At 40.0% G+C, this 27933-nt stretch overlaps 1 protein-coding gene across 1 annotated transcript in view; it reads left to right on the forward strand.

The window, feature by feature from the left end:
* GNG3 (G protein subunit gamma 3) overlaps positions 1-26553 on the forward strand; it is a 93032-nt gene extending 66479 nt beyond the window's left edge. Inside the window, exon 3 of the mRNA XM_044075653.1 lies at positions 25774-26553. Coding sequence (XP_043931588.1) covers positions 25774-25902 — 129 coding nt within the window. The 3' untranslated portion in view covers positions 25903-26553. The remainder of the gene's footprint in view (positions 1-25773) is intronic.
* The last annotated feature ends 1380 nt before the right edge of the window (positions 26554-27933 follow it).

Genomic DNA, 27933 nt, shown 5'->3' on the forward strand with positions numbered 1-27933 from the left:
CAATGTGCAAATTCTGAAATTTATTCTCAGACACAAAAGATTACAAATATATTTACAAAATCTTATGCAAAACAGTTTGACTTCGCAAAGGGGGTGATAAGTTGTCCTAGTGACATCCAGGTAACCTCAGATACTAGAATCAAATTAGATTATATTGAAAAAGGACTGCACAAACTGGATCCAAACAAATCACAGGGAGGATATGGAATTAGTAATAATGACCTCAGAATACTTCAGCAAGAACTTGCAGTACCATTATATCTATTATTTACTGGGTCATATAAATATGGGGAGGCTCCTCAAGATTGGAGACATGCACTTATTAAACCTGTTTTTAAGGGAAAGGGGAGTATGACAAACCCAGAGTCATATAGACCCTTAAGTCTACTTTCATGTTGTGGAAATATAATGGAGAAGGTAATATTGGATAAGTTATTGTCAGAACTGGATAGGCTGAAACTTGAAACCATATACCAGCATGCATACAATGAAAACAGATCTATTACCACCTGTAACATGATGTTCCATAACAATATAATAACAGCTATGAATGAAAATTGTGTTGTGATGTAATGTATATAGATTTAACTTCAGCATTTGACAGGGTCACACACAAAACGCTGATCAATAAATTAGAACTAGGTATTCTTGATAAGACGGATAGCTATATGGCTTACAAATAGGACATGGCAAGTATCATACAGCAGTTTTACTGGTGAAATTCGTAGTTACAGTCAGGGTGTCCAACACGGCTTTATCCTAGGCCCTTACTTGTTTAAACTGTATCGCTCAAACCTAACTTTTTCATCTGAGGTGTTCTACACGCTATAATGCAGATGACCTCAGATTGGGTAAACTGATTACATGTGTTACAAATAAGGCATGCCTGCAAAAGGACTTGACTAAATTGATCATTTGGGCACAGGAGAAGAATATGCTGATAAATACATCAAAAACTAAGCATATGAGATTTGAAAGACAAAGTGATAGGTGAATATTTAATACAGCACACAGTGATCAAAAGTGTAGACTCATTTAAGGATGTAGGTATATGGGTAGATGCAGCTTTCAGTTTTTCTAATCATATCAACCAATTGGTTAATGACAGTTATAGAACTATAGGCTGTATAAAAAGATTTATAAAGTCAAGGAAATCAGAAATGATGAAGTCATTATTTGTTAGTTACATTAGACCCAAAATTGAGTATGGAATAATAGGTTCATAGGTTCATAGGTTTATACTAGGCTATCTGCCCTAAGGCATTTATAAGCCTAGCCCAAATTTTTGTGGCTTACGCCACCCCTTATATGAAAAAATACTGTGCCCATTAGTTTGTTGTGCCTCTGTCCAGCAGTGACACAGAGATGATTCCCAGGATAAACCTATGATCTCCCATCCACAGGTCAAGATTTCTCTTGAACAGAGCCAGCGAGGTGCTCTGCCTCACATGGATCGGGATTTTATTCCACAGCATAGGGAGTCTCTGAGTGATAAATCTATCCCTCCAGCACGTCCTATTTATATCCGTGCTAAGGTTTAAGTCGCTTGCTCTAGTGGTTTTGGTGGATTTGGATTTTTTGAGGTGGAGCATGTCCATTAATTCCGGGTTGGACATGGCCTTGTATGTCAGGCACATGTCACCTCTGAGCAGACGGTATGCAACTGAATAGAGCTGGAGTTTCTTCAATCTGGCAGCATATGACAGATTTTGGAGTCCCTTTATCCTTTTGGTGAGGAACTTTTGGGGTCTCTCCAATTGCTGCAGATGTCGGGTGAGATACATCCCGAATGGGGCATTGTACTCGATCATTGGTCTGATAAGTGAAGAGTACAGGGGAACAATGACCTCACTAGATCTGGATGTGAATCCCTTCATGATCAGGTGGCAATGTAGAAGGTCTTTCTAACCACTTCAGCAACATGAGTGTAAAAAGAAAGGCCACTGTCAACCTGGGTCCCCAGGTCCCTGATAACCTCTTCTGTGCTTAGTGGATTGCCACCTATATGGTAGCTTGGGGTTACCTTGTTTTTCCCGAAGGGTATGACTATACATTTTTTGGCGTTTAACTTCAGGCCATGGCTCTGGCACCAGCTATCTGTTTCTGTGAGTCCCTTCTGAAGGATATCCGTGTCCGATGCACTTTCCACTATGGCGCCCAGTTTGCAGTCGTCTGCAAACTTTGTCAGCCAAAGTCCTCCCATGTTGGCCTGTACTTCTGAGAAGTAGATGCCGAACAATAGGTGGGCCAAGGACCAAGCCCTGTGGGACACCACTTGTGACCGGCTTGGAGTCTGACATAGCGCCAGCAACTCTAACCCTGTGGGTTCTGTCCTTAAGCCAGTTTGCAACCCATCTTGTGACATATGGGTTTACATTTAAGCTGGTAAGTTTTTCTACAATACCCGAGTGGGGTATTGTGTCGAAGGCCTTTGCAAAGTCAAGGTAGGCTGTATGGACTGCCTTTCCCTCATCAATGGCCTTGGTGACTGTTTCGAAGAAGTCAACCAAGTTCAAAAGGCATGATCTGCCCTTGACGAAGCCAAACTGGGTCGGGTCCAATGTCTGCAAGTCCCCTATATCTTTGTTTATGAGCTCCATTATGATCCTCTCCATAGCTTTGCAGACTAGACTTGTTAAGCTTATGGGGCGGTAATTACCAGGGTCCGTAGAGGCACCGCCTTTGTGGAGTGGGACCACAGTTGCCGTACGCCACTCCTTGGGCACATATCCTGTGGTAAGGCTGAGATTAAACAGCTGCCTTATGTGCAGGTTTAATTCCTCATTTAGCTCGTGTAGCACAAAGCCGGGGACACCATCCGGTCCCATTGATGCTGTGTTTTTAGCTTTAGAGAGAGCAGCTTTCACCTGCGCATTTGAGATGTCTGGGAGGCTACACTCTGCTGGGATAGTTATCTCTCCTTTAGGGGGGAGAGGGGGGGTGAAGTTTGCACTGAACCTGTCTGCCAGTATGTTGGCAATGTCTGTGGGTTCAGTGATTTTTGTATCATTTTGGACTAATTCTGAGCATATCTGGGAGTTTCCACCCAGGTTCCTAACATAGCTGAAAAAGGCCTTATGATTGTCCTTTGAATCCATGGCAATTTTCTCTCAAAATTGGCCTTAGTTGATTTTATGAGTGCTCGTATTTTTTACTAATAATGATCAAGGGTGACTTCCCTTTTATGGATTTTGTTCTATCATGTAATAGCTTTCTCCTCTTATTGTAAAGTTTGTTAATGGCTGGGGTCCACCAGACTGGATGTTTGCCCTTTGTGGAAAGAGTCTTGGTTTTATTTGGGATTGCCTGATCCATGCAGTCCTGGAGGTGTTCATAGAAGGCATCTGTAAGGGCTTCCGCAGCTTGGCTTGTGGTTTCCACTGGCTCAGGGGCCTTGAAGGATACCACACCAGTCTTGAGTAGTGTGAAGTTTGCTTTAGAGAAGTTCTTCACTGTGGTCTTTTTTGTTTGGGGTGGGGGCGGGATGTAGATTTCCAGTGAGATTAGTTTATGATCAGATCTCACCAATAAGGGATATACTTCCGGTGTGGAGCATTTTGTCCCCATGTTTGTGATAATGAGATCTAGTATATTTTCTCCTCTCATGGGAACAGTGACTAGCTGTTCCATGGCATTTGAATTTATGAACTCCAGGAACCATTGGGCTAGAAAGTTAGGGCTTGAGTAATGTTCCCAGTCTATATTCGGGTAGTTGAAGTCACCCAATATGATGGTGTTTGGAGATACATTTATACCCTCCAGTGTCTTCAGGAAGGCTGTGTGGGGTTTCTGAGTTTGAGAGGGTGGCCTGTAGCATGCTACAATTTGTAGAGCAGTTTTGCCTATGGTTAGTTGCACCTGGATGGTTTCCAAAGCTTTGTGCGTTGCCACCAACCTGGAGGTGTGGGTATCCTTTATGAATATGGATACACCTCCTCCTTTTGTGGTGTGGTCCGGGTTTTGGGGCCGGAACGCATGATATGAGGTAAAACCTAATAGTGCCGGGGTGCTCTCAGGAGCCTTGAACCAGGTTTCAGTTACAGCACAGACATCGATGTTCTCCATACTGAGAAGGGCCTCGAGTGCGTGCATTTTGAGATTTAGACTTCTGGCATTGAGCAGCATTACCCTCAGTTTCTTCCCATTTTTGTTTTCTAGGGTGGTAGGTTTAGAATTTGGGCCTTGCCTAAAAAATGCACTATGGGGGTGGCAAGAGCCTTAGCCAATATCCGGAATCCCAGGGGTGACAGGTGCAAGCCGTCCCTTGCGAAGCAGCGTGGCTTGTCAAGCATGTCATCCCAGGCAGACAGGCACTGGATCCCCTTTGAATGACACCAGACATTAAGCCAATTGTTAAAGCTGATCATCTTGTCTCTATATTGTGGCATCATTCTTGGTGAAGGAAGGATACTGCTCAGGGTCAGGGTCATACCTGCCTGGGCTACATAATCAGAGAGCTCCTCTATGTCTCTTTTCATGCAGTCCAGGGAGGTACGTCTTAGGTCGTTCACACCAGCATGGACAATGACTGTGTCATATTTGTACTTGCCGTGGAGTGACCAGAGTGCTTGTGTTATGTGGTGGATTCTAGCACCCGATAGGCAGCTTACTGTGACCCTCTCCTTGTTCAGCCTGGTGAGTGGGACATCAGTGTGTCTGACTATGGAGTCACCTATGACAAGTATGTTTGGTGTTGTATTTGGCCTTAAGGGCTGTGACTGCTTTGCACACTGCTTTTGTGGTTTATGTGTTGCTTGTGGGGTGTCTTGAGGTAGCAGTTGTTTGGGTGTCTGCTTTGGAGGCCTCTGCTGTTTAGGTAAATTTTTACTCAGAGCCTCCGAGTATGTCTTTGTGTGTTTATGTGTTTGATTCAGTGGTGTGATAGCATTATGTGAGGCTGGTTTTGTGGTGTGTGTAGTTGCCTTCTCCTCCTGTCTGGTCTTGCCAGTCCTGAGTTGAGAGAGCTCAGCCTCCAGTTTGGCTAAATAGCTGCATCTCTCGCAAGTATTTGTGTTATGTGGGAGGAGGAGAGGGTTGTCTGTGTACATGAGGCAGTTATAACATTGCCTCAAGATTCCCAGATTCACCAGCTGGACTGGAGAGGAGATTGACAACTGACCTTTGGACATGCTAGAATAATATTGGGAATTCCTTAATAATTGAAAACAAGGGCCAGTGGGGAGTGAGGGTGTAGAGCTTTTAATTTTTAGTGCTGACTTATATAATTGCTTTAGTGAGCAAGTGCCAGGTAACTTGAGTGCAATGTGTTACAAGTAACTAAATGCAAAAACGACAAACAGTAACTTTCTTTCAAGGGAAACAAGGAACTAGTACAGTAAGCAATGCAGATATCACTAGTGATCCACAGAAGCGCTGAGAAGCCGCGTATTAGGTGGAATTAGATTCCAGGGAAATAATAAGCAAACAAACAACAAGCATATAAACAAAGCTAGATTCAGCAGGCCTGGATCTAGTCTATGCTAGAGCAAACAAGCTGTACCAATTTCAGTAAGATACAGTTCAAATATTCAGGCACTATAAACATTTAACCAGAAATTCCCAGCTCAGAAGGGCAGAGTCCAGCCTCTTCTCCCACAAGAGTGCAGACCACGAACCTTCTTAATGTAAAATAACTGGCCTGAAGCCCAAGTGCCTAAACCAGAACTAATACCCTTGGACACTGGGCTCTCAATCAGCAGTTCCCAACTTAGAAGGATGAAAGCTACCTGTCCTGCCACCACAGTGCTTGCCACAAACCTTCCTAATGTAAAACAACTGGTCTGAAGCCCAAGTGCTTAATCCAAAAGACTTAGAATGATAGCTACACTTTAATCAAGTTACAACCAAGCAGTAATAAATACAATTGAATACTTTAGAGAATGTCTGGATTAGTGCTCAAGTTACACAAACAAAGCTAGATCCAGCAGGCCCGAATCCAGTCTATGCCACAGCAAACAAGGTGCACCAACTTCAGTAAGAAGCAGTTCAGATATGCATGCACTATAAGCCTTTAACCAGAAATTCCCAGCTCAGAAGGGCAGAGTCCAGCCTCTCCTCCCACAAGAGTGCAGACCATGAACCCTCTTAATGTAAAATAACTGGCCTGAAAGCCCAAGTGCTTAAACCAGAATTAATACACTTTTAGAATAACAGACACTGAGCCCTCAATCAGCAGTTCCCAACCAAGAAGGATGTAAGCTACCTGTTCTGCCACAACAGTGCAGACCACAAACCCTCTCAGTGCAAAACAACTGGTCCGAAGCCCAAGTGTTTAAACCAAAAGGCTTAGAATGAGTTACACCAAGCAGTAATAAATACAACTGAGTATTTTTAAGATGATGCAAAAGTAAAATGAAGTAGGTAGAAACACAAGTACAGTAAAAGCAGATAAAATTTTTTTTTTTTTTATCTGAACAAGTGCTGAGATCAAAGAAACAGATTTGAGTGCTGAAACTAGAAAACTGGCTAGTTATAAGAAAAAAAAACAAGCTAGAAGGCTTCCCTCAAACACAGAAGGGCTTGGGGGCTCAGAAGCCTACAAATAGTCTATACCACTTAACAGGAAAGGCAGGAAATAAGCTTAATTTTTTTTTTGTCTGTTTCCCAGATGCTCTCTTTGTACACAGTAGGAGTGCCTGAAATCAGAATATGATCTCACTGCACTCAGTTGAGTAAGCAAATGAGATGGGCCCAGAGGCAGGCTGAGGGGCGGGCAGTTTCAAGGCCACTAAGATTAACACCAAAACAAAAACAGGGAGGGTGGGTGGGAATAACTGAAGAGCAGAATAACTGCCACTTGAGTTAAATATTCCTTCAACGCAGTTTAAATCAAATTAAATACTGTATTTTTTTTAAAAAAGTGCAGATAAAGGTACTTAAATTCTCTTATACGTCCAGTTGAATATAACCAAGTTCTTATCTGGCCAAAGCTGAGGTTTTTAAGCAATAAAAATTTCACAATGCACCACTTAAAAAGGCAAGGACAGGAAATCAAAGAATGTGGCTACCCCCACACCTGTAATTACTAGCAAATAACACACTAGCTTCAGTTCAAGTTACTAAAGAGAAGAATAACTGCCACTTGAGTTAAATATTCCTTCAACACAGTTTAAATCAAATTAAATACTGTATTTTTTTTAAAAGTGCAGATAAAGGTACTTAAATTCGCTTATACGTCCAGTTGAATATAACCAAGTTCTTAGCTGGCCAAAGATGAGGTTTCTAAGCAATAAAAATTTCACAATGCACCACTTAAAAAGGCAAGGACAGGAAATCAAAGAATGTGGCTACCCCCACACCTGTAATTACTAGCAAATAACACACTAGTTTCAGTTCAAGTTACTAAAGAGCAGAATAACTGCCACTTGAGTTAAATATTCCTTCAACACAGTTTAAATCAAATTAAATACTGTATTTTTTAAAAAAGTGCAGATAAAGGTACTTAAATTCTCTTATACGTCCAGTTGAATATAACCAAGTTCTTAGCTGGCCAAAGCTGAGGTTTTTAAGCAATAAAAATTTCACAATGCACCACTTAAAAAGGCAAGGACAGGAAATCAAAGAATGTGGCTACCCCCACACCTGTAATTACTAGCAAATAACACACTAGCTTCAGTTCAAGTTACTAAAGAGCAGAATAACTGCCACTTGAGTTAAATATTCCTTCAACACAGTTTAAATCAAATTAAATACTGTATTTTTTTTAAAAAAAGTGCAGATAAAGGTACTTAAATTCTCTTATACGTCCAGTTGAATATAACCAAGTTCTTAGCTGGCCAAAGCTGAGAAAAACTTATAAGAAAACAAGCATGAGTAAACGGGAAAGCGTACAGCAGAAATATCCAAGGGCATCCGGCATCCGTGGATGTGAAAATTTAAGTTAATATGAAAGAGTAAAATATCTGAACTTGTACAGTGTCTCTTACAGATACCTAAGCAGAGATCATATTCAGGTATATAGGGCATTTAGAGACAACTACCTCTGGAAATGTTTGGGGTTATCAAAAAATACTAGAGAATCATCAGACAACCTATGTAGAAGATTCTATAGGAATAAGAAGTGTACTAATTGGTTATCATTAGCTGATGCATAGACTAGGCTATCAAATTACATTAAAGCAAATACTAGTTCAGATATTTTTAATAACAGCCTGGACACTAGGAACAAGTTTTTTGGTATATTGGCAAGCTAGAAGGACATTAATACCCGTGCTTGAAATACTTGTATCTATGTATGTATGCATGTACACTGGCATGTATTTACATTCCACCTAAAACTGCTATAATGGAGCTTAAGAAAATTCTGGGAGAAATAATCAGTTTTCAGCAGGGAATATTACTTATAGGTTGGGACTGGAATTTGATTTACAGCAGGGAAGATGTGTCGGGGGGGGGGGCAGAAGGGAAAATATAACAAAGGGGGATATATTTTTGAAGACATTTTCTGAAAATATTTGGCATGGAAGATGTATTTACATACTTTTCCCCAAGATACAAAAAACTGGGCTATGCTAGATAGAACTTACATTTCACAGGAACGTGCATTTAATTGACGGTTTTGATAAGCATTCAAGAACTATTTCAGATCACGCGACAATAATAACTAAAATAAAAACGCACAGTAATGAAATAAAAAAGAGACACTGGTGCTTTCCCACCTATCTGTTGAAAAGAGAGGAATTTAAGGAATGGGTAGTGGAAATTATTCAGGAGTTATTAGAGACAACAGAAATTTCTTCTGAAAATATAGTTAGGGAGTGGGATAAAATTAAAGTGGAGTTTAGACAGATATGGTTAAGAAGTAATAAGAATTATTGAATGGGACAGAATAGTAGGAATTTCACAGAAGAAGAAGAGGAGCAATTACAGAGTGCTAAGCAGAAAATAAAGGATTACCTCAATAATATGCATGAGTTTAAAAAGATGGCTGTTAAGCAACTGTTTTTTGATAATAATGCCAGAGCAAAAATCTTTTAGTGCAACTTATCAGGCAACAGAAATTAGTAAGGGTTGTTGCCGAGCTTAGGAAGCCTATAACAAGAGACCCTGTTTTGGAAATTTTATAAAAGTTTATATAAAGCAGATAAATATGGAGCTCAAGAAAAAGGTACAAATGGAAACATTTATAGAGGAATTAAATATGCCAGGGTTAGAGGTAGATGAGGCTCAATTACTAATAGTTATGATAAGAGGAGATGAGATAAAAATGGTGATGTATAACCAATCAACAGGAAAGTCCCCAGGAAGATATGGTATTCCTGTGGAAGTTTGGAAGCTAGGAGGGAAAAAAATGATAAAGATTTGGAAGGTTTTGTTTAACAGTATTTTAAGAGGAGAAGCACCAGCATCCTGAAAGGAAGCGCTGGTGGCTGTACTACTTAAAGAGGGTAAAGGCCCATCAGATCCAGCTTCATACAGACCCATTTCAATCTTAAAGCATAAGTATAAAGTGTTTATGTCTATAATGGCTAAATGAATTGCAAAGGTGATGACAAAATTGATAGACATGGATTGATATGGTTTTGTGGAGGGGAGGCAAACATTTGACAACATTAGCAGAACAGACGATTCAGAGGGAAGCTGAATGTAAGAAAATACCACTGTTATTGGTGGGTCTTGATGCAGAGAAAGCTTTTGACAGAGTAAGCTTGGAGTTTATGACAAGGCAATAAAAGCATTTGCATTCTGTGATAAAATTATAAGGCTGATTAAGAGGATATATGAGGGATCAGAGGCGAAAATTAAAGTGGGTGGGTTCCTCTTTGATAATTTCTGTTTGAGCAGAGTAACCAGGCAGGGGTGTCCTCTTTCACCTTTGTTATTTGCACCATATTTAGAACCACTGCAAAGAAAATTAGAGACTCATAAATTCAAGGATATAATTGGTATGGTAGTCAAGAAAAGCTGGCTCTATTTGCAGGTGATAAAACCAAAAAAGTACATTTCAGTGTTGTGGAACATTTTGAGGCACTTTCACATATTTTCAGGATACAAAATTAATGATGATAAAACAAAGGCAATAGATGTAAATTTGGTACCCACAAGCAAAACTGGTTCAGCAATATCCGTATTTATGGGGATATGATAAATTTAAGTACTTAGGCATAAGGATTAAAAAGGATTCCATGTGGCAGCTAAGGATATGTGGGAAGAGACTAAACAAAAGATAATACAAAACTGAGAAATTGGAAGTTGTTATACAGCTATGGATAGCAAGATACAAGGCGTTAAAATGTTTTTATTCCCTTTAGTTTTATACACAGGTCATGCATATTTTATCAACTGGAGGGAAAGTTTTGGATAACAATTAATAAAGAGCTGAAGGATTATATATGGGAGGGGAAGATCGGAAGACTCAAGTGAGATAAGCTGATTCTTCCAATTGAACAAGGCAGTTTTGGATTACCCAATTTAAGGGGGTACTTCAGCACTATACAGTTAAGGCTCCTATATATAGCACAAGTAGAAACCTATAATTCATAGTGGGAAAGGATGATAAAAGAGGAGGAAGTTTAAGAAACAATGAGAAACTGGGATTTTGGATGCAGATCTTTAAGGACAATAACAATAGCCATGCAGAATATTATATTAATAAAGTAGCAGAGAGTATTCTAAGAACTAATCAACACGGGAATGCAGAAAGGAGATGGTGATGACTGCAATTAGGGATACACAGAACAGACAAGAGGGGGCTAGAATTTATTGGAGAAAACTGGGAAAAGAACCAAGGTACTGGGAGCAAATAATTAGAGAGGGAAAACTGATAGAATGGGAAGAGGCCAAGAATTTATTTGGACTGCTGGATAGAGATTGCTTTCCCTATCAAAGATTGTTATCAGAGTGTAGGCAAAGTGAAAGAAATGGGGGGGGCTAAGCTAAAGATCAGCTGTGGTAGAGTTTTTAATAGAATCTAGAACAAAAGCTGTTAAAAAGGAATAATTAGTAGAGCATACAAAATATTGTATGATAACTATAAGAATAAATCAGAGGAGGTTAGAAAGGATTGGAAAGAGAGACTGGATAAACAATTCACAAAGAAACAATAGGGGGAAATATGTATGTCTGCCAACTATACAACAAAATCTAGAAGATTTAGGATCTTTGCTTGCAAGTATTTACATAGGTATTTTTATACCCAAGTAGACTTCAGAGGATTTTTTCTCAGGTAGATGGCAAATATTGGAGGTGTGATGGGGAAGAAAATGGTAATTGGGAACATATTTTCTGAGAGTGTAATGGGTTGGCAGACTTTAAAGATTCCCTGTAGACTGCTCTGTCTATGTAACTAAGGAAATGTTTTTTTTTTTTTGAACTATGATACAGAATTGGAATTGCCGAGGTATAGTAAGGCCTTGCTGAGTCTGATGTTACTGGCTGCCAAAAAAGCAATTACTAGAAAATGGAAATCAAAGTCTAACCAACTTTACTAGAAAAAGTGAATATAGTAACAGAGATACATCATCTGGAATTGAGATCTTTACAAAAAGATAGGCACAAATTACATAGGCAAAAATGGGGCTTGTGGGAACAACACATGCAGAGGAGGAGGAACAAGGTTTAAAAGAAGGCAGGATTTTAATGAGCTATGTAATGTTTGACTGATAATGACAGGATAGATTATAAGTGATGTATAATGTTTACAACTACAATTATGTCAGTCTGTTTTGTTTTCATTGATATAAATGTATGATAATGTATGATTGCATATGTCATATGTGATAATTTAATAAAGATGTTTCTTGTTTCAAAAAAGAGCAAAATTATCTTGTTGCATCCTCAAAAACAGTTTTCTTTGTTATTTTCTTTGGCAAATCACTTTTTGTGTTACATATTAATAAACTTCACTTCCTCATTTCTTATGTTTATTTTTTAAAATGTATTTACTTTACTGCATTGCAAGGAAACACAGTCAGACAGTTTGGAAAGCATCATCCCATGTGCTACAGAAACCAGATTAAAACAACAGAAATAGTTTAACTGCAGAGGTGGGCATAATCAGTAGACAACCCGTGATGCAAAAGACGTATAAGACAGTTCTTACAAGGCGTATGGTCATGAAGTAAATGCAGTGGTATGAGTTTATATGAATTGTTCCTGATATACCCCTTATTCTGCTTGAATTATCAGTTACTTCTCCTTGAAAAGAAATAACTGCTTAAGATTGTGGAAGAGATGTTTAAGGAATCAAAGAGGGATAAGCAGTCCCTGGATGTTAAGAAACTGCATTTTGGAAGTATAGAGGGTGCAAGAGCCATGGCCACATTGAATAAGCAGACAGAAATGAGGCTGGCTTCTACTTTCTATGTTTTATCAATGTTTAAAGAGCAACTATCATTTAAAAATATTTTGGTAGAATTGTTAGTGATTATAGTATTACTGCTTATGGGAGATATGGAAACATTAACCATGACCAGAGCATAATAGGCCTCACCGAGGCAAGGACAGGGGTAAACTCCACAGCAGCTTTGACTGTAAGTAGAATATGTTACAGTATTTCTAGGTTCTTGCCAAAGTTTGGTAGTATGAAAAATCAGGCTTTTAACCAAAAATTACATTGCTATGATGACAGCAGAGCCAAAAGAAGCACCTTTACTCCCCTCTTCAGAATAATGAAACCTAATGAGATACTGTTGAAACTACTGCACTATGTAGCTGGTCCTGAGGGCAAACAGGGAGAAAGCCCTGATTGTGGTCCAGGTGGCAGGAGTTCAGTTAGTGGCTCAGAGTTTGATGGTGCTAGCAGAGGAGAATAAGCATGCACTTTGTGGGAGAAGGGTGGGCTGGAGCAGGACAAGCCTTGGAGGAGGGGAGGCATGGTGGTGGGCATCCTAGGGGGAAGACTTGAGGACTTGCAGCACACCTAGCTACCATCTGGTAGAAATCTTCATTAGAAAGTGCACAGGAATATACACTCACAAGATGGAGGACTTTGTGAGTCACTGAAGTGATGCAGGTAGCTGATCACTCCTTTACAGAGCAATGTTAAAGACTAACACTAATACTCTTATTCTTGGAATACTAGTGAGAGTACAAACGCCTTGATGTCTGAATGAAAGATGGCCCCTCTGGACATCTCTCACCCTAATGAGTATGAGGACTCCCTACTGCCAGGAAATTAATAACTGTTGTGGGCAGCTTTAATGGTCAGCAGGTTGGGGGCAGAATAACACCTAGAAAAATACTGCACTGACCACCTTTAAGATTTTTTTTTGTACTGATGGGATGGAAGAGTTTGTGCTACTGAGGGGGGGGGGTCTGAGGTAAGAATGGGACAGACAGGAAGGCACAGAAATGCAGACAGTCATGATTTCAGAAAAAAAGAACCTCTATGATGCCCACTTGGTTAGTGATCACTGTAATGTACAGGTAAGTGTGTGTTTAATAATCTCATAAGGCTATGGTGCATGTGGGATGTCACGTGATTCTGTCTTGCTTAGGTAGCTGCCATCATTATGATAAAGGATGTAGTTGCTTACCTCTGAGCTCATGGAGGTCTGTGTCTCTCTTTGTAACTTTAAGCATTACAGAACTCCCACTGAGGAAAACAGCAACAATCTCCTTATCATCTAAAAAGAAACTGCTGTTGCCCTGAAAGGTAGGTCCAAGCTTGGGCCATATTCAAAACAATACAGTAATTCATGGCTATAAAAGTCATTAGGGTTAGGATTACATAGTCAAGAAGTCCAGTTCTGAGGTAATTTATGCTTATCCACCTTTATTTTTAAGTTAATTATTGGACTACTGTAGACTAATGCTGGTTAGTAACTTGGATGATGAGAAAGGCAGTTTAAAGATGATGGAGGGGAAGTAGCATGTATTAAGATTTATGATTTATTATAGTAAGGATGTACTTAAAAGGGATGGTTACTTTGGCATTTCCCTTATTGGTTTTACATAATTCATGCATAATCACATATCTATTACATATTCCCTGTATTTACGTATTTGTCCACTTCTGTAATTCCATGAGTTTTAATTCTGTAATGCAATAGCACCCTCATCTTCAAGTAAAATATACCACAGACTACCACTGTCACACTGCTGTTTCTGATATAGGTCTAATAAGAAAGTACAGTTCAAGACATCTCTTTAAAATGTTTAACGTGAATATTTATTGGCTCCATGATTAGGTGCAGCAGAAATATACAGATCTTTTGTTGTATTTAAAATTATGGCCGTAGTTTTGTTATGGTACTCTATTGTGTATATAGTTATGATTGTAAACAGGTAGAATGTATTCAGGATAGAAATAAAAAAAAGAAATATTAGGGTACTGTTTTTTACATTCAGAAATGTTATGTGTAAAATGGGAAGATTCAGAAGACTGAAGCACACCGTACTGATGAAGGGGGAGAATGGACCACTCCATTACTGGTGCAGCAAAAAAAAGAGAAGCAATCAGATGCCATCCTCTGCTTGTGGGAAACAGCATGCCTGAATGACTCATGCAGAACACATATACATGACTTCGTAGGAAACAGTGTACCATCTGAAAGGATGAAGACTTATATAGAAAAAACAGCCTGCATGTAGCCAGACAAATTACCTAGATCCTCTGTAATTATAACGTAATAAAAAGTGTTAAAAAAAAAAAAAACAATTTAAATTTCAAGACTACAGCACTGATATGTGATCAACAGAGGGCAGAACTTAAGTCACCATTATCATTTTTAAAAACTCAAGCATTTACATTGGCAACAATTTTATGAATGTAATTAGAAAATATCAGATGGCTTCTTTTCAATCGCAAATTCCCTAAAAATATTTTAAGAAAAGAAAGAAACACCATAAATAAATGAATGAGTACAATACAATGCAATGCAATACAATGACTGGCAAGTACCTAAATAACAAAAGGTCTCTGTAATTTCTAGATAAACAACTTTGCAAAGAAGCTTGAAAAAAATGCTTGCTTCTAATATACATCATGCTAATGGCAAGTAAAATACACAGTAGGCATGACTGTCCAGAAAACGTAAACTGGAAAGATGGAACATAAACATAATGTCCAAACAGCAGTAATAGGGTGCAGATTCTGGTCAGCATACAAAATCACGCCACCTCTCTCAGTACCTAACATCTGGAGCAAATAATGAAAATAAATACTTCAGGTTAGAAAGCGGTAAATAGGCATGTGAATGTAATCAGGCCATGTGACTTCTGATAAGGGATGTACTAGCTCAAACATCTATATAGTATATCCTGGAACCCTTGAGAAGTTACAATACGTACTCACGGACAGACAATTTATCAAGCAACATTTTGTATGATTCACTATAGAATAATACCAGTAGGTAAATGTCTAAAAGCAGAGTCTAGAAATCAGATGACTTTGTGGTTTTATTTTACTTAAGATTTTACATCGGTGGTTCAAAGTACTGATAACGTTTTGTAAAGGAAATGTCTTTGTGCATTTATCAACTGTCTCCTAGGTGTCAATAACTCACTGGTAAGTGCCAATCAGACACTCTGGGGGGAGTCTGAGCTCTTCCCCAAGTAAAGTATTATTAAACCAATTTTAATATAGACTCATAGTGAGAAGTGGGTAAGTGGGTGGGAAGCATGGATTGCTCATGGTACTGGACTGATGGTTTGTAGCCGTCCCAAATAATTACTATTTGTTTTTAATGTGTGTGTGTTTATTTTTTCTTAAATAGTAGACCTTCCTGTTTTGGGACTCAGAACTTCATGGATGCATGCACTTCAATTCCTAGTTAAGAATAAAAAGTCATCTGACTCAGATGGACTGACTTTTACCTCAGGACTCCTCCTTGTGCTACTAATGGACAGAGACAGTTCCTAAATGATTTAACCCAACATGAGTCCCCTCCAAATATCTATGTTTTGATTGTGTGATTATGTTTTGATCTAGTTGTTAGTCTAGTGATCATTACTAGATATTTGTCCAGCTCTAGTAGTTATCCCTAAAGTAATGTATAAATATAGATCTTGGAAAGGTTTAGATAAATCTAACTACAATAGGATACATTAATTTTAAACACCAAATGGGATAACTGACTATGCTTAAAATTGTCCACAAGGGCAGTTAGCCTAGTAGTAACCAATGAACCTATATCCCACAGAGAATTAAGCAATTATGCCTTATTATAGATCTTCCTACAATTTCAGAGGCATACAAATGACATCTTAATAAGAACTACTTGGGCTGAATGATGAAGCAGTAAGCAGTCTTTCTCACTGGCTCACACTACATCAGGAGAGTTTTGTCTAAGGCAGCCTGAATCAGAACTGAAACTGTGCATTCACTTGTGTTTGAAATGATACATGTGGGAGAAAACATTTTCTATTTAATTACATCTTTTTTTTAAACCTGCAATCTTCACTGCCAGATTGGTATTTTTGCTAGTTAATATTGTGTATGTGTGTGGTAGGGGGGTGATGGGGGTGATATTGTGCTGGATTGGTGTGTGTGTGTGTGTGTGTGTGTGTGTGTGTGTGTGTGTGTGTGTGTGTGTGTGTGTGTGTGTGTGTGTGTGTGTCTGATTTCAGTGAACTTAACTGGATTACCGTGGCCCTTATTTCTACATTCATTTAAATGCATAAATAGCGGCCATAGTAATGCATTTCAGGTTATTTGTATAAGATACATACAATGCAAGAGAGTCAGATTAAGATGGTTGCTGTTGGAGCTGCAGCTGCAGCTGCAGATCCACTTTCAGAAACAAGCCCTTATTCAATTATTTGCATATCACAGTGAAGCAAAGCTGAGGAAACATTTAAATTTTAATGAGATGTGCCCCTTTAAATGTAAAAGCAGATTACTGCTGAATCAGCTACTTATGGCTATTTCTGCCATTCTGAAACCATGGTAATATAATATTATTAGAGCCAAAGCAAGTACTGCTGAAGTGTGCAGTTTTCCATCTGGTGTGCTTCTTTACCATTCTAAAGGGTTGTAATCAAAACTTAATTCTGCTACACCAAGAAGCAGAACTCAGTAGTTAAACTCTGTCACAATTAATTTTAGTGAGTAATTTTCTATTCTTACTATCGCTACCAAATGAATGTTAAGCAGTGCTGTGTAAGAGATTGCTTCTTTTTAAAGCATTACTGCTGAAGGTGCGTCATGTCTCTTTCAGGTGTTTTACACCTCCTGCTGAGGGAGGAGGGGCTGTTTATGGTTGGGAGGAGGGTACATTTACAATTAACTGGAGTGGAAAGTGAGTGATGCTAAACTGGGGCAATGAATAAAAATGTAATACAAAACTTGATTTACTTCAGTAACTGATGTTAAGCTTCCCAGAATACAGTCACCAGAGTTGTCCTAGTTATATCATGGTTAAGGTATTTACCTCACAGTCACAAGGTACACAGTTTTATTCTCTTCCTTTAAAAGGAAATTGTCTAGGCTTAAAATGGCCCAAAAGTGCAGCTAGCCTAGTACTTACCTATAAACCCATGAGCCTATCTCTGACAAGTCAACTAAAGTGAAAGGTGTGGATCTGCAGTGCTACTGAGGCTAGGATCATGTCTCATAGCCCTCACCCTCTTACTTCTAGAATTAGGGGCAAATCCAGAATTAATTATGGGACACATTTTAAAATATTAGTACTGTTAACTTGAGGTGACAAAATAAAAGAATTTGAACGAATACACATTTTCCAAAGTAAAAGAAGTCTATAACTCTAATTATTGCCATTATTTATTAAGTGTAATCCACCACCTGTTATCCTCAAATCACCAGTTTTATTAGGGATTAGGGAGGACCGAACAAAATTCTAAGCCAAATCTATGGACAGTTGAGAAGTATATCTGGTGCTTTAATTTTATTTTCAGTAAGAAGTACCTGACTGCCACTTTTAATTTGGAGTTTTTAGGTACTGGATGGTGTTTCCATTGAGGTATATGGACTGAACAAGAAGTGAGCTCCATTTTTTTAGTCAGAAGGCAGACTGGGAAAGTACAGTTGTGTACAGTTACCATAAATGTAGGTGTTCGAGTGTATTCACTGTTGCAGTCATCACCTGTGGGTTATCCCTACTGTGGCCATGGCTGGCCTGAATACCAGAGTCAATGTTCTTGTGTGCCAGCTGCTGTCGCCTGTAGTCTGACGTCAGGTCATCAGTACTATAAAGCAAGGCAGCCAATGTCATTACATCAGTTTTTCTTGCCCTAACCCATCAGAAGCACAAGGGAAAAGAGATAAGTGGTCCTGGTGGCTAAGAGCCACCTTGGGAAGCATGTGTCCCCTAGGGGAAGATGTGAAAAGGGGGATGGAGGGAGGGAAACCAAGACTGCAACAGTAAATACACTTGAACATCTACATTTATGGTAAGTGTACACAACTGTACTATGTTCTTCATGTTTCACTGTTGCAGTCATCACCTGTGGGAGGATTCCCAAAGCTGAGGTAAAGGGTGGAAGGATAGGTAGAGACCTAGGTATGGGTCAGGAGGCCCTACAGAATTGCAGAGGCAAACCCTGCCCTAGACTTAGAAAAGAGAGGTAGGTGGTAATGCTTTATAAAAGTATGGACAGAGGTCCAGGTGGCCGCTTCCAATATGTCCCTAGTTGCCACTCCTCTGAGAAAGGCAGTGGAAGTGGAAGTTGCCCTAGTGGAATGGGTACAGTTTGACTTAGGGATGGGTTTCCCATGTAGTCTGTAGCAAAAATGGAAACAGTGTGAAATCCATTTGGAAATGGTTTGTTCAGGGATGGGCTTCCCCAAGCTTACAAGAAGCTTGTCAGTTTTTCTGAATGGTTTAGTGCAGTCCAGATAGTGTCTGAGTTGTCTGTGCATGTCTAGTGAGTGTAGAATTCTTTCCCCCTTGTTTTGAGGGTTGGGAAAGAAAGTGGGAAGGGTGGTTAAGGGACACATCAGACACAACCTTGGGCATAAAGGAGGGATTAGTCCTCAGGGAGACTCTGTCTGCATGGAAAATAATGAAGGACTCGACAGCTATGAGAGCTTAAAGTTCTGAGACCCTTCTGGCTGAGGTTATAACTAGTAGGAAGGTAGGAAGGCAGTCTTCCAGGAGAGGTATTTCACTTCTGTTGAAGCATCAGGTTTGAAAGGAGGTAAAGATAGTTTCTCTAACACATAATTCAGGTCCCAGGGATGAGTAGGAGGTCTTCTGGGAGGCCTGATATTAGAAGCCCCTCTGAGGAATTGCTTAACCAAAAGGTGAGAGAAGAGGGGTGGGTCTGAATCATAATGGGCCGAGATGGCCGAGGCATGGATTTTAATAGAGGAGAAGGAGAGACCACTATTGAGCAATTCTGCTAAATAATCCAGGATGAGAGTGATGGAAGGTTGGGAGGTACTGCCCCCTTTTGATTGTTTCCAGGAGCATAATCTTTTCCATTTTCCTGCATAAGATTTTCTTGTGCTGGGCCTTCTGGCCTCTGTGATGATGTCCAGGACCTGTTTGCTTAACAGTGACATCTTCTTGGTTTTTAGTGTATGAGCCATGCTGAAAGTTTGAGAGTCTGTAAGTCTGGGTGCAGTACCTTCCCCCTCTCCTGGGTCAGGAGGTCTGACCTTAGCAGAAGCAGCTTTGGGGGCTGTAAGGTCAGACTGCGTAGTAAGGGGCAGCAGTGCTGTCTGGGCCAATCTGGAGCAATGAGGATGGCCTTTGGTCTCTACTCTCTTATTTTGATCAGAACCTTGGGAATAAGGGGCAGAGGAGGGTATGCGTACACAACGATCGAGCTCCAGGGGAAGGTCAAGGCATCCACCTTCCATGCTCGGAGGTGATACTTCCTGGTACAAAACTTGTGCAGCTGATGGTTGAAGTGCGAGGCAAAGAGGTCCACCTCTGGGGTCCCCCACTCCTGGGTGATTTGCAGAAAGATTTCTCTGTGGAGCTGCCATTTGTGGAGGTCCAGTAAGTTTCTGCGTAGGTGGTCTGCCAGTGTGTTGTTGATCCCTGGTAAGTATTGGGCAATCAGATGTAGCCCCATGGAGGTGGCTGTCAGCCATAGACTCATGGCTAACCTGCACAAGGGGTAAGATTGGGTGCCCCCCTGCTTCTTTATGTACCACATCACTGTGGTGTTGTCTGTTTTTATAAGGAGGACCCCTAGCCTGAGATGGGGTTGGAAGGAAGTTAGAGCATTTTGCCTGCCATCATTTCTTTCTGGTTGATGTGCAAGTGAAGTTGGTGGGCATTCCAAAGGCCTTGGGTACAACTGCCTGCTAGGTGGGTGCCCCAAGCTATGTCTGAGGCATCAGTGATGATGGTCTGGACAGAAGGGAGGAGGATGAAGGGAAGACCCTTGTTAATGGCACAGGCATCTGCCCAGAAGAGAAATTTGTCCCTTATGCAAGGAATCAGTGGGAGAGTGGTCTCTAGGGACTGAGAGTGCTGACACCAAAGGTTCTTTAAGTACCACTAAAGCTTTCTCATGTGAAGCCTGGTGAGAGGGATGCGAAGGATGCAAGATGCCATGGATCCCAGGGCTTGCAGGAACTTCCTTGCAGTGAGGTGACTTCTGGAAGCCAGCTGGGTGACATAGAGAGGCAGGAAGCTCTGCTTTCCTGGGGATAGGAAGGCCATTAGGGTTGCTGTGTCTAGCACAACTCCCAGGAAAACAATTTTCCTGGTGAGGTTTTGCTTTGATTTTTTCTCATTGATGGTGAACCCTAGGGAAGTTAGGAGTTTTTTGACAATGAGAAGATGCTGGAGCAACTATTCTTTGCTGTTCACCTAAATGAGGCAGTTGTCCAGGTAAGGGTAAATCTGTATATTTCTCTGTCTGCAGAATGCTATAGCTGGGGCCAAGCATTTGGTGAATACTCTGGGAGCAGTAGATAAGCCAAAGGGCAGTGCAGAGAACTGAAAGTGCTGATAGCCTGCTCTGAAGTGCAGGAATTTTCTGCATATTTCCCGGATGGGGATGTGGAGGTAGGCATCTTTTAGGTCTACTGTCACCAGCCAGGCATTTTGTGTGAGCATAGGCAGGAGCTGCTGCCAGGTTAGCATTTGAATCTGGGAACCACCAAGGAGGTGTTCAGTTTGGATAGATCCAGGATGGGGCGGCAAGTGCCCTCTTTTCTGGGAACAAGGAACAGTTTGGAGTAAAAACATTTTCCTGTTTGATCCAGAAGGACAGGTTCTACTGCCCCCTGGGATATTAGTGTTTTACCTGCTTTAATGCCTCTGACCACTGGTTTGGGGGGAGGTCTGGGTGCCCTCTTGGAATTGGGAGTTCGCTGAAGGAAAATATGTATCCCTGTGAAAGGATTTTTAATACCCATTGGTCCTTGGTTATAGAGACCCAATTGTCCTTGATGAGTGTGAGCCTTCCTCCTAGTTTTAAATGAGTGAAAGGAGGGCAGAGGGGAGAGGGAGAGTCATTGTGAGTGCTTACCATAGAAGCTTGGCTTAGAACTCCCTGCCTTAGAGGCGGAAGTGGTCCATTGTTTGCTTTTTTGCTGGCCCTGGGATAGGGGCCTGGATGTCCTGTCCCTGCGGGGCTTACTTTGGCCCAGTCTGCTGGGTGCAGGGAAGGCCCAGTGCTTAGAGGGGAAGTTTCTGCTGAATCTGGGTGGCTGAACTTGAAAGAAATCTTTTACTGTTTGCAATAGATTTTGCTTTGTCTTCCATCTTTTTAAGCACCTCTTCTGCTTTTTCCCCCAACAGGCATTCCTTATCTAGGGGTGCATCAATAAGTTTAGACTTGACATGATCAGGGAGAGGTTGTTCCTTCAGCCATGCATGTCTTCTAATAACAGATCCTGTCACTGCTGCCCTGCTAGAGGCTTCTAAGGCATCATATCCACATTGTAATGAGTGTTTGGCCACTTGACCAGTAGAGTGAAGTAATTCTGCCAGCTTTTTTGAGTTGACACCATCAGGAGAGGTAGCAATCTTCTGCTTTACTTGTTCCAAAGTGTGTTGTTGATATTTTAACATATGGAACTGACAACTGAGTGCTCTGATAGCTAAGGTTGCAGAGGTGTATACTTTCTTACCCCATTTGTCAAGAGCTCTGGAGTCTTTGTCAGAAGGAAGAGGATTCCAGGCAGAACTAGTCTTAGCTCCTTTGGGTCCCTGTGTACTGACCTCAGGGTCTGCAGCACGGTTCCTGTACAGGTATTTGTGAGAATCCAGTACTCTGTAGTACCTGTCAGGTTTAGCTGGAGCAGGAGGCATGGCATCAGGGGCTAAACTGGATTCAAGGAAAACATCATCCACCACTTCTAGAATAGGAGGGATGGCCAGGGGTCTGTGCTGGGGCAGGTCCAGAAACTCTCCAAGTCATTTCTTAGACTATGGGTAGTCCTGAGATTCCCATTGAAAATGTTCCTTGAGGGAGTGGTGAGTTTTCCCAAAGGAAAATTCCTCTGGAGGGGAGGCAGAGGGGATGGATTCCTCTGCATCTGAATCCTCATAAACAGTTAAGGGCTGTTGTTCCTCTTCAAAGGCAGAATAATCAGATTCCTCAGACTCTTGGTCTGTCATAATTTCTGGAGAAGGAAGCCTTTTCCTTTTTGGGGTGTGGGCTTGAGTACCTCAGATAAGGGAGATGAGATCCTCCACCATTTTGAGCATTTGAGCTTGGGGTGGGGGAGCAGTAGCAAGATGGTGGCTAGAGGCAGATTTCCTAAGAGTGGCCTGGCTTTGAGGCCTGAGAGAATCCGTTGGTCTCTGAGAAGCGGTAGTCGGAAGAGAAGATGTTTTTTTTGTCTAGAATTGGTAGTGCGAACAGCCTCCTCAGAAGCCGGTGCCTGCGTCATGGCTCAGATCCAACTGAGGCAGAGACAGCCAAAGGCTCGGAAGATAAAGAGGATTTCTGCAGCATACCAGGACTCCAAAAGGGTCTCTGCAGAGGCCTGCATAGAAAGCGAGTCAGGCATCAGGGGCTGCGAAAGCACTTCACTGAATTCCGGAGAACTGATGACTTGCTTAGCGGTAGCATCATCAGAAGGCTTAGCCTTGTGGGGCCTGTTTCTATCTTTAATTTTTTAGAATATCGGCGGATTGTTGGCTGACAGACGCCATATCATTATGCGAAGATGAAATAAGAAAATAATTGTCTACAAAAAGAGCTCTACAATGAATGGTTCTCGCATTAAAGAGGGCACAGAAACGGCAACGAGGGACGTCATAGTCTGGGCCTAAACAAGTAATGCAGTAAGAATTAAAGTCTCAGTGTGGGATCTGCTTTCCACAGGCGAGACAATTGTTAACTTTTTCGGACATCGGTTAGAGCAAGAAAAAAGGGTCCCCAACAGGGTACTTAGCTTTAGACATTTTCTGCTGAAATTCGACTTCTGGTAGCGACCAACAAGCACTCGTGCAAACTGCTACAGGCTCCACGGCAAGAAAGACTGATGTAATGACGTCGGCTGCCTTGCTTTACAGTATTGATGACCTGACATCAGACTACAGGCAACAGCAGCCGGCGCACAAAAACATTGACTCTGATATTTAGGCCGGCCGAGGGCAACCACAGCAGGGATAACCCACAGGTGATGGCTGCAACAGTGAAACACGAAGAACATCTGGCAGCTGTGTATTCTACAGAACAGGCTATTGTCTTGGCTATCTTAAAATTAATATGATCTGTAATGCAATTTTGAGAAATGATCCTATAGCATTTACCATTTGTAATTTGCATAACTAAATATACATGATTAGTTTGTTATAATTTCTTATTATTATGATATGTACCTTATTAAATTATATATTTGTTTTCTTTAATTTCAGCTTTCATTTTAATGATCATAGTAAGTGATTGTAAAATGGGCTGAGTTGTCATGGTAAATGAGAATCTGGGTGAAATTGCTGTGGCATCCTCAGCTTTGTTACATGTCTGGACTGATTTAATGAAATGGCAGTCAGGTGAGAGTACCAAGCATATCAGGGTAAGTTTAAGTCTTTCATTTTGAATGTTTCCTAGGATTCCCACTCTCATTCGAAAACTGTTACTGTTTAGGTGTGAGGGATTTCAGGCATCTGTTTATCCCCCCATGCTTTCAGATTATACAGCTGTATGTTTTGTGGATAATGCCTTTTTGTGTTATAGCTTCCAGACTTTATTGAATTAGCATCTGCAAAAACTGATTGAAGCCTTCTCTGTTGGAGGTACCAGGCTTCTGTACATTTTGTTTTCTTGCATTTCAGTAATTATCATGTCTGCATTAGTAACAAGTAAATATAGATGCTTGCATTGTAAAAGTCTGCTTACTCAGGAGTGTTTGACTCTCTTAGCAAGATGAGGGTCATCACATTATGTGCCCTGTACCACTGCATTGCCAGCATAGTTATAACTGCTGTGACATTTTATTTTTATATGTATATAGAACCCTTTAACAGTGTACACGTCAAACACTGTACATTATTTTTTTATAACTACTGTGTATATATTACAGTACTCACTCACTGGACTTGGGAGATGAGCTTCAGGGATTGTGGACCATAATTTTGGAGGGAGGGGCAGCAGAAGTGGTCCACTGCCTGCTGTAGTAGTTTTCACTTTGATTTAGGCATCTGTACATCTACTACCTTTTACATGACACTTATGCCTTTCATCAGCCCCATAGGCATTAATTATTCATGCAATAAGAGACGTGCCAGGTATTCTCCCAGGATGGATGATCTGGTATTCACTGTTGTCTCTCTCTCTCCTACCAGACAAGCTTCTGTTGTTACTAGTGTTGCATTTGAGTTACAGATAGGGATTAAGTTATAAATGGATTACTGACAGGGATTTACCCAGCCGGGCCATAGAGTAATCTCTGCTTCATTTCAAACCACTGCATTTGTTTTATTGGGTTGTCTGATGATGGGTTTCTTTTCAAAAATTTTAAGTTGAGGTGAATTTTACCACTCTGTATTGTGTTGTGCAAGTGAGCATTGCATTTGTTTGGGATTTTCTATCTTTTCTTCAGTGTGGTAAGATCATGGAGTTGGTATATATAACTTAGGGGGTAAAGGGGAGCTTGTTCTCTGTAAAATAGATTTGTGTGTTTGTTTTAATGCTTTTTGGAACACTTTTGGTGGTATTTAATTTTCTGTAAATGGTGAGACAGAAAAGAGTTCTTCAAAGGCTTATAGGTACTGAGTCACTAGAGACTCAGTAGCGCAGTTTGTTAAATGCTCTGTCTGAGTGACTCAGTACAGGTAAACCTGCATATGTGTGTGCGTCCATGTGTGTCTGGTATGTGTGTGTGCATCCATGTGTGTCTAGTGTGTGTGTGTGTGTGTGTGTGTGTGTGATACAGAAATGTGTATATGCAGGTTGCACATGAGCATGTGCACACACCACACACACAAGTTTCAGCTTCCGGTCTGTGAGAACCTTAATCCAAGACTGATGGCAACCCATTGCAACCTCTTCACAGACTCATGTTCGACAGTTGCATGCTAGTTAGTTTGCCCCCAGCTTAATTTCTGGCATGTCTTCTCTTTAGCTTGTTTAAAATGTAAATTTGCAAGATGAAACAAAAAATGCTTTATTCTGTCATTCAACTCAATGATTCAGAATTAAAACTCAGTTTGCCATTTTTGATAGACTATTATTTACACTGAACCATACTGTTAGAAATCTATAGACTCAAAACTAATATCAAATCATCAGTTAGAAACACAATACAAAATTTGTTTAAGACAACCTGAGCAGAGCAAACATAGAGAAATAGAACCAGTAAATAAATTAAAAATCCTGTTATGGCTTCAGTGTAAATTTGAATTTAAAAGTCACTGTATCATACTGGTCACATTTCTTGGAGTCCCACTATTCAGTCTTTAAGTAGAGTCCAAAGTGAGCCAACTGCTATTAACTATTGTTCTTTTTAACTTTTAGGTTTCCAAGGCAGCTGCAGACCTGATGGCATACTGTGATGCTCATGCCTGTGAAGACCCCCTCATCACTCCTGTGCCGACATCTGAGAACCCCTTCCGGGAGAAAAAGTTTTTCTGTGCACTTCTTTGAGCTCATGCAAAACGGGCTGTGTGTTTCAAGAAAAAATCTTTCAGCAGTTACAGTTTGCACAGCCAAGCATCTTAGGTATTTTTTCATGTATTTGCTTTGTGGAGAATAGAACACTTGTCTGGAAGAATTATGCTTGCTTTCACTTGAAAGAGATCAGATGTGGCAAGCAAATAAAGAAGCTAGAATATTCTTTGAACTCGATAATAGTCAAACAAGCATCTACTAAAGGGCTAAAGTAAAGGAGCAACACATAGCTTTCAGGAATAAATTATTGAGAATGGAACTTTTGTTTTCTTGGTGGGAGTCTATAGGATTGTTCACTTGCTTGGTTAGCTCTTGGTGATCTAATTTGACTACATTTTTGATCTCAAAGAAGCTGTAAGGACTTCCCTTGCTTTTATTTGGCTAAGCAAAAATTTTACATGTTTTAGTGAAGGCAGATTTTTTTTGTAAAGTGTCTAATTTATTGATACATGTACAAAGTCAGCAGACTGCCCAGGAGAATACCATTTCCACAAAGCTATGTTAACAGCTAAACATTTAGGAAGAACACACAATTTAAGATGCTTATTGGGGATACTCTGTTTCTATAGGTTAGTTTATTTATTGATGTATGATGACAAATGAAAAATAAAATACCTTTGGCTGTGAGTTTTTTTTTTGCCAGAGAATTATCCAATACAAAAATAAGCATTTTAATATCTGAATGCATGATATCAAGGTTAATACCAGAGTATTTTATTTTCAAAGGTATTCATCAATATACTGATTTATAGATGCAGAAGTTTTTCTCTCATGGATACAACCTTTACAGCTAAACATATCTAAATTGATACAAAATCATGCTGCAAACTATTTATCTGAAATATTTCTCCTGAAACACGGAGTGCCAAAAACGGCAAATAGCACACACACACACATATATATATATATATATATATATATATATATATATATATATATATATATATAGGACACCCTCATTTATAAGGCTAAAAGTTAAGTGTTCTTATTTCTCAGAAAGTGCATTAAAATGATGTAATGCACACCCTGAAGTGGCTTATTATAAAACAGATCTATGTAGGTTTGTTTACAACGTCTTAATTGGCCATGAGACGCTTCTCAGTGAGTTAAGCCACACACATGTTCTTGTCAACATCAATTTAGCCCCAACCCTGTTCTGCTTAAACATAAAGTGTAAGATAAAAGTAATACCTCATTAATGTTTCAGTTAAATTTGTCTTCGTATTTCTATTATTAGTAATATGATTTTTTAATGAGTTAAAAACTGAATTAATGGTTCAGTTCTCAATTTTGGTATATCCCCTTTTAATGACATATCCTAAAGCAAATGTCTGCATATAACAGTAGATTTCATGGAACAAAAGCAACTATTTTGTGAATCGTATCAGCTCTACTTTCTATTAATAATAAAAGTGACACGTTTTTATGGGAAGCAATGGTTGTCTGCTCTGACTTCCAAACATGCAGTGGACGATGCTTACTTGGAAATCTGGCTAGCTATGTAAACAAGCTATTTATTGTTTGCTTGCTTTTAAGAGCATTAAAACTACAGATTTATAGAAACAAGCATAATCCAAATAAACAAATACATAAAAACTTGTTTGTTTTGATGAGTTAAATATAAAAGTGATATTACAACAAAACCTGAAACATATGTTAAAAATAAACTTTACATTATTGTCAGAAATCAGTGACTGGGTTATACCTGGTTTCTAGAGTTTCTTCCAGTTAAAAAATAGTGATGTACTGTATAATGCTATATAGAGAATATTAACACTTGTAGCACTTTCAGCAGAGATGCTCACCACAGATCAGTGAACATTGTACCTTCCTGTGAGCATATATCCACATGTATCCAGTTTCTATAACCCATTTTGCCTTTTTCCAGCTGCAATACACTTTGTGTCATGACCATTTGATTTCTCTGTAAATTCATATTATAGCATTCAGTAAACTGCCCCAATGTAAAACATAGGTCTCATTATCTCAGTTTCTATGTAGTAAATG

Source organism: Protopterus annectens, chromosome 6.part1, assembly GCF_019279795.1.
Source record: "Protopterus annectens isolate FY-2018-M chromosome 6.part1, PAN1.0, whole genome shotgun sequence".
NCBI lineage: Eukaryota > Metazoa > Chordata > Ceratodontiformes > Protopteridae > Protopterus > Protopterus annectens.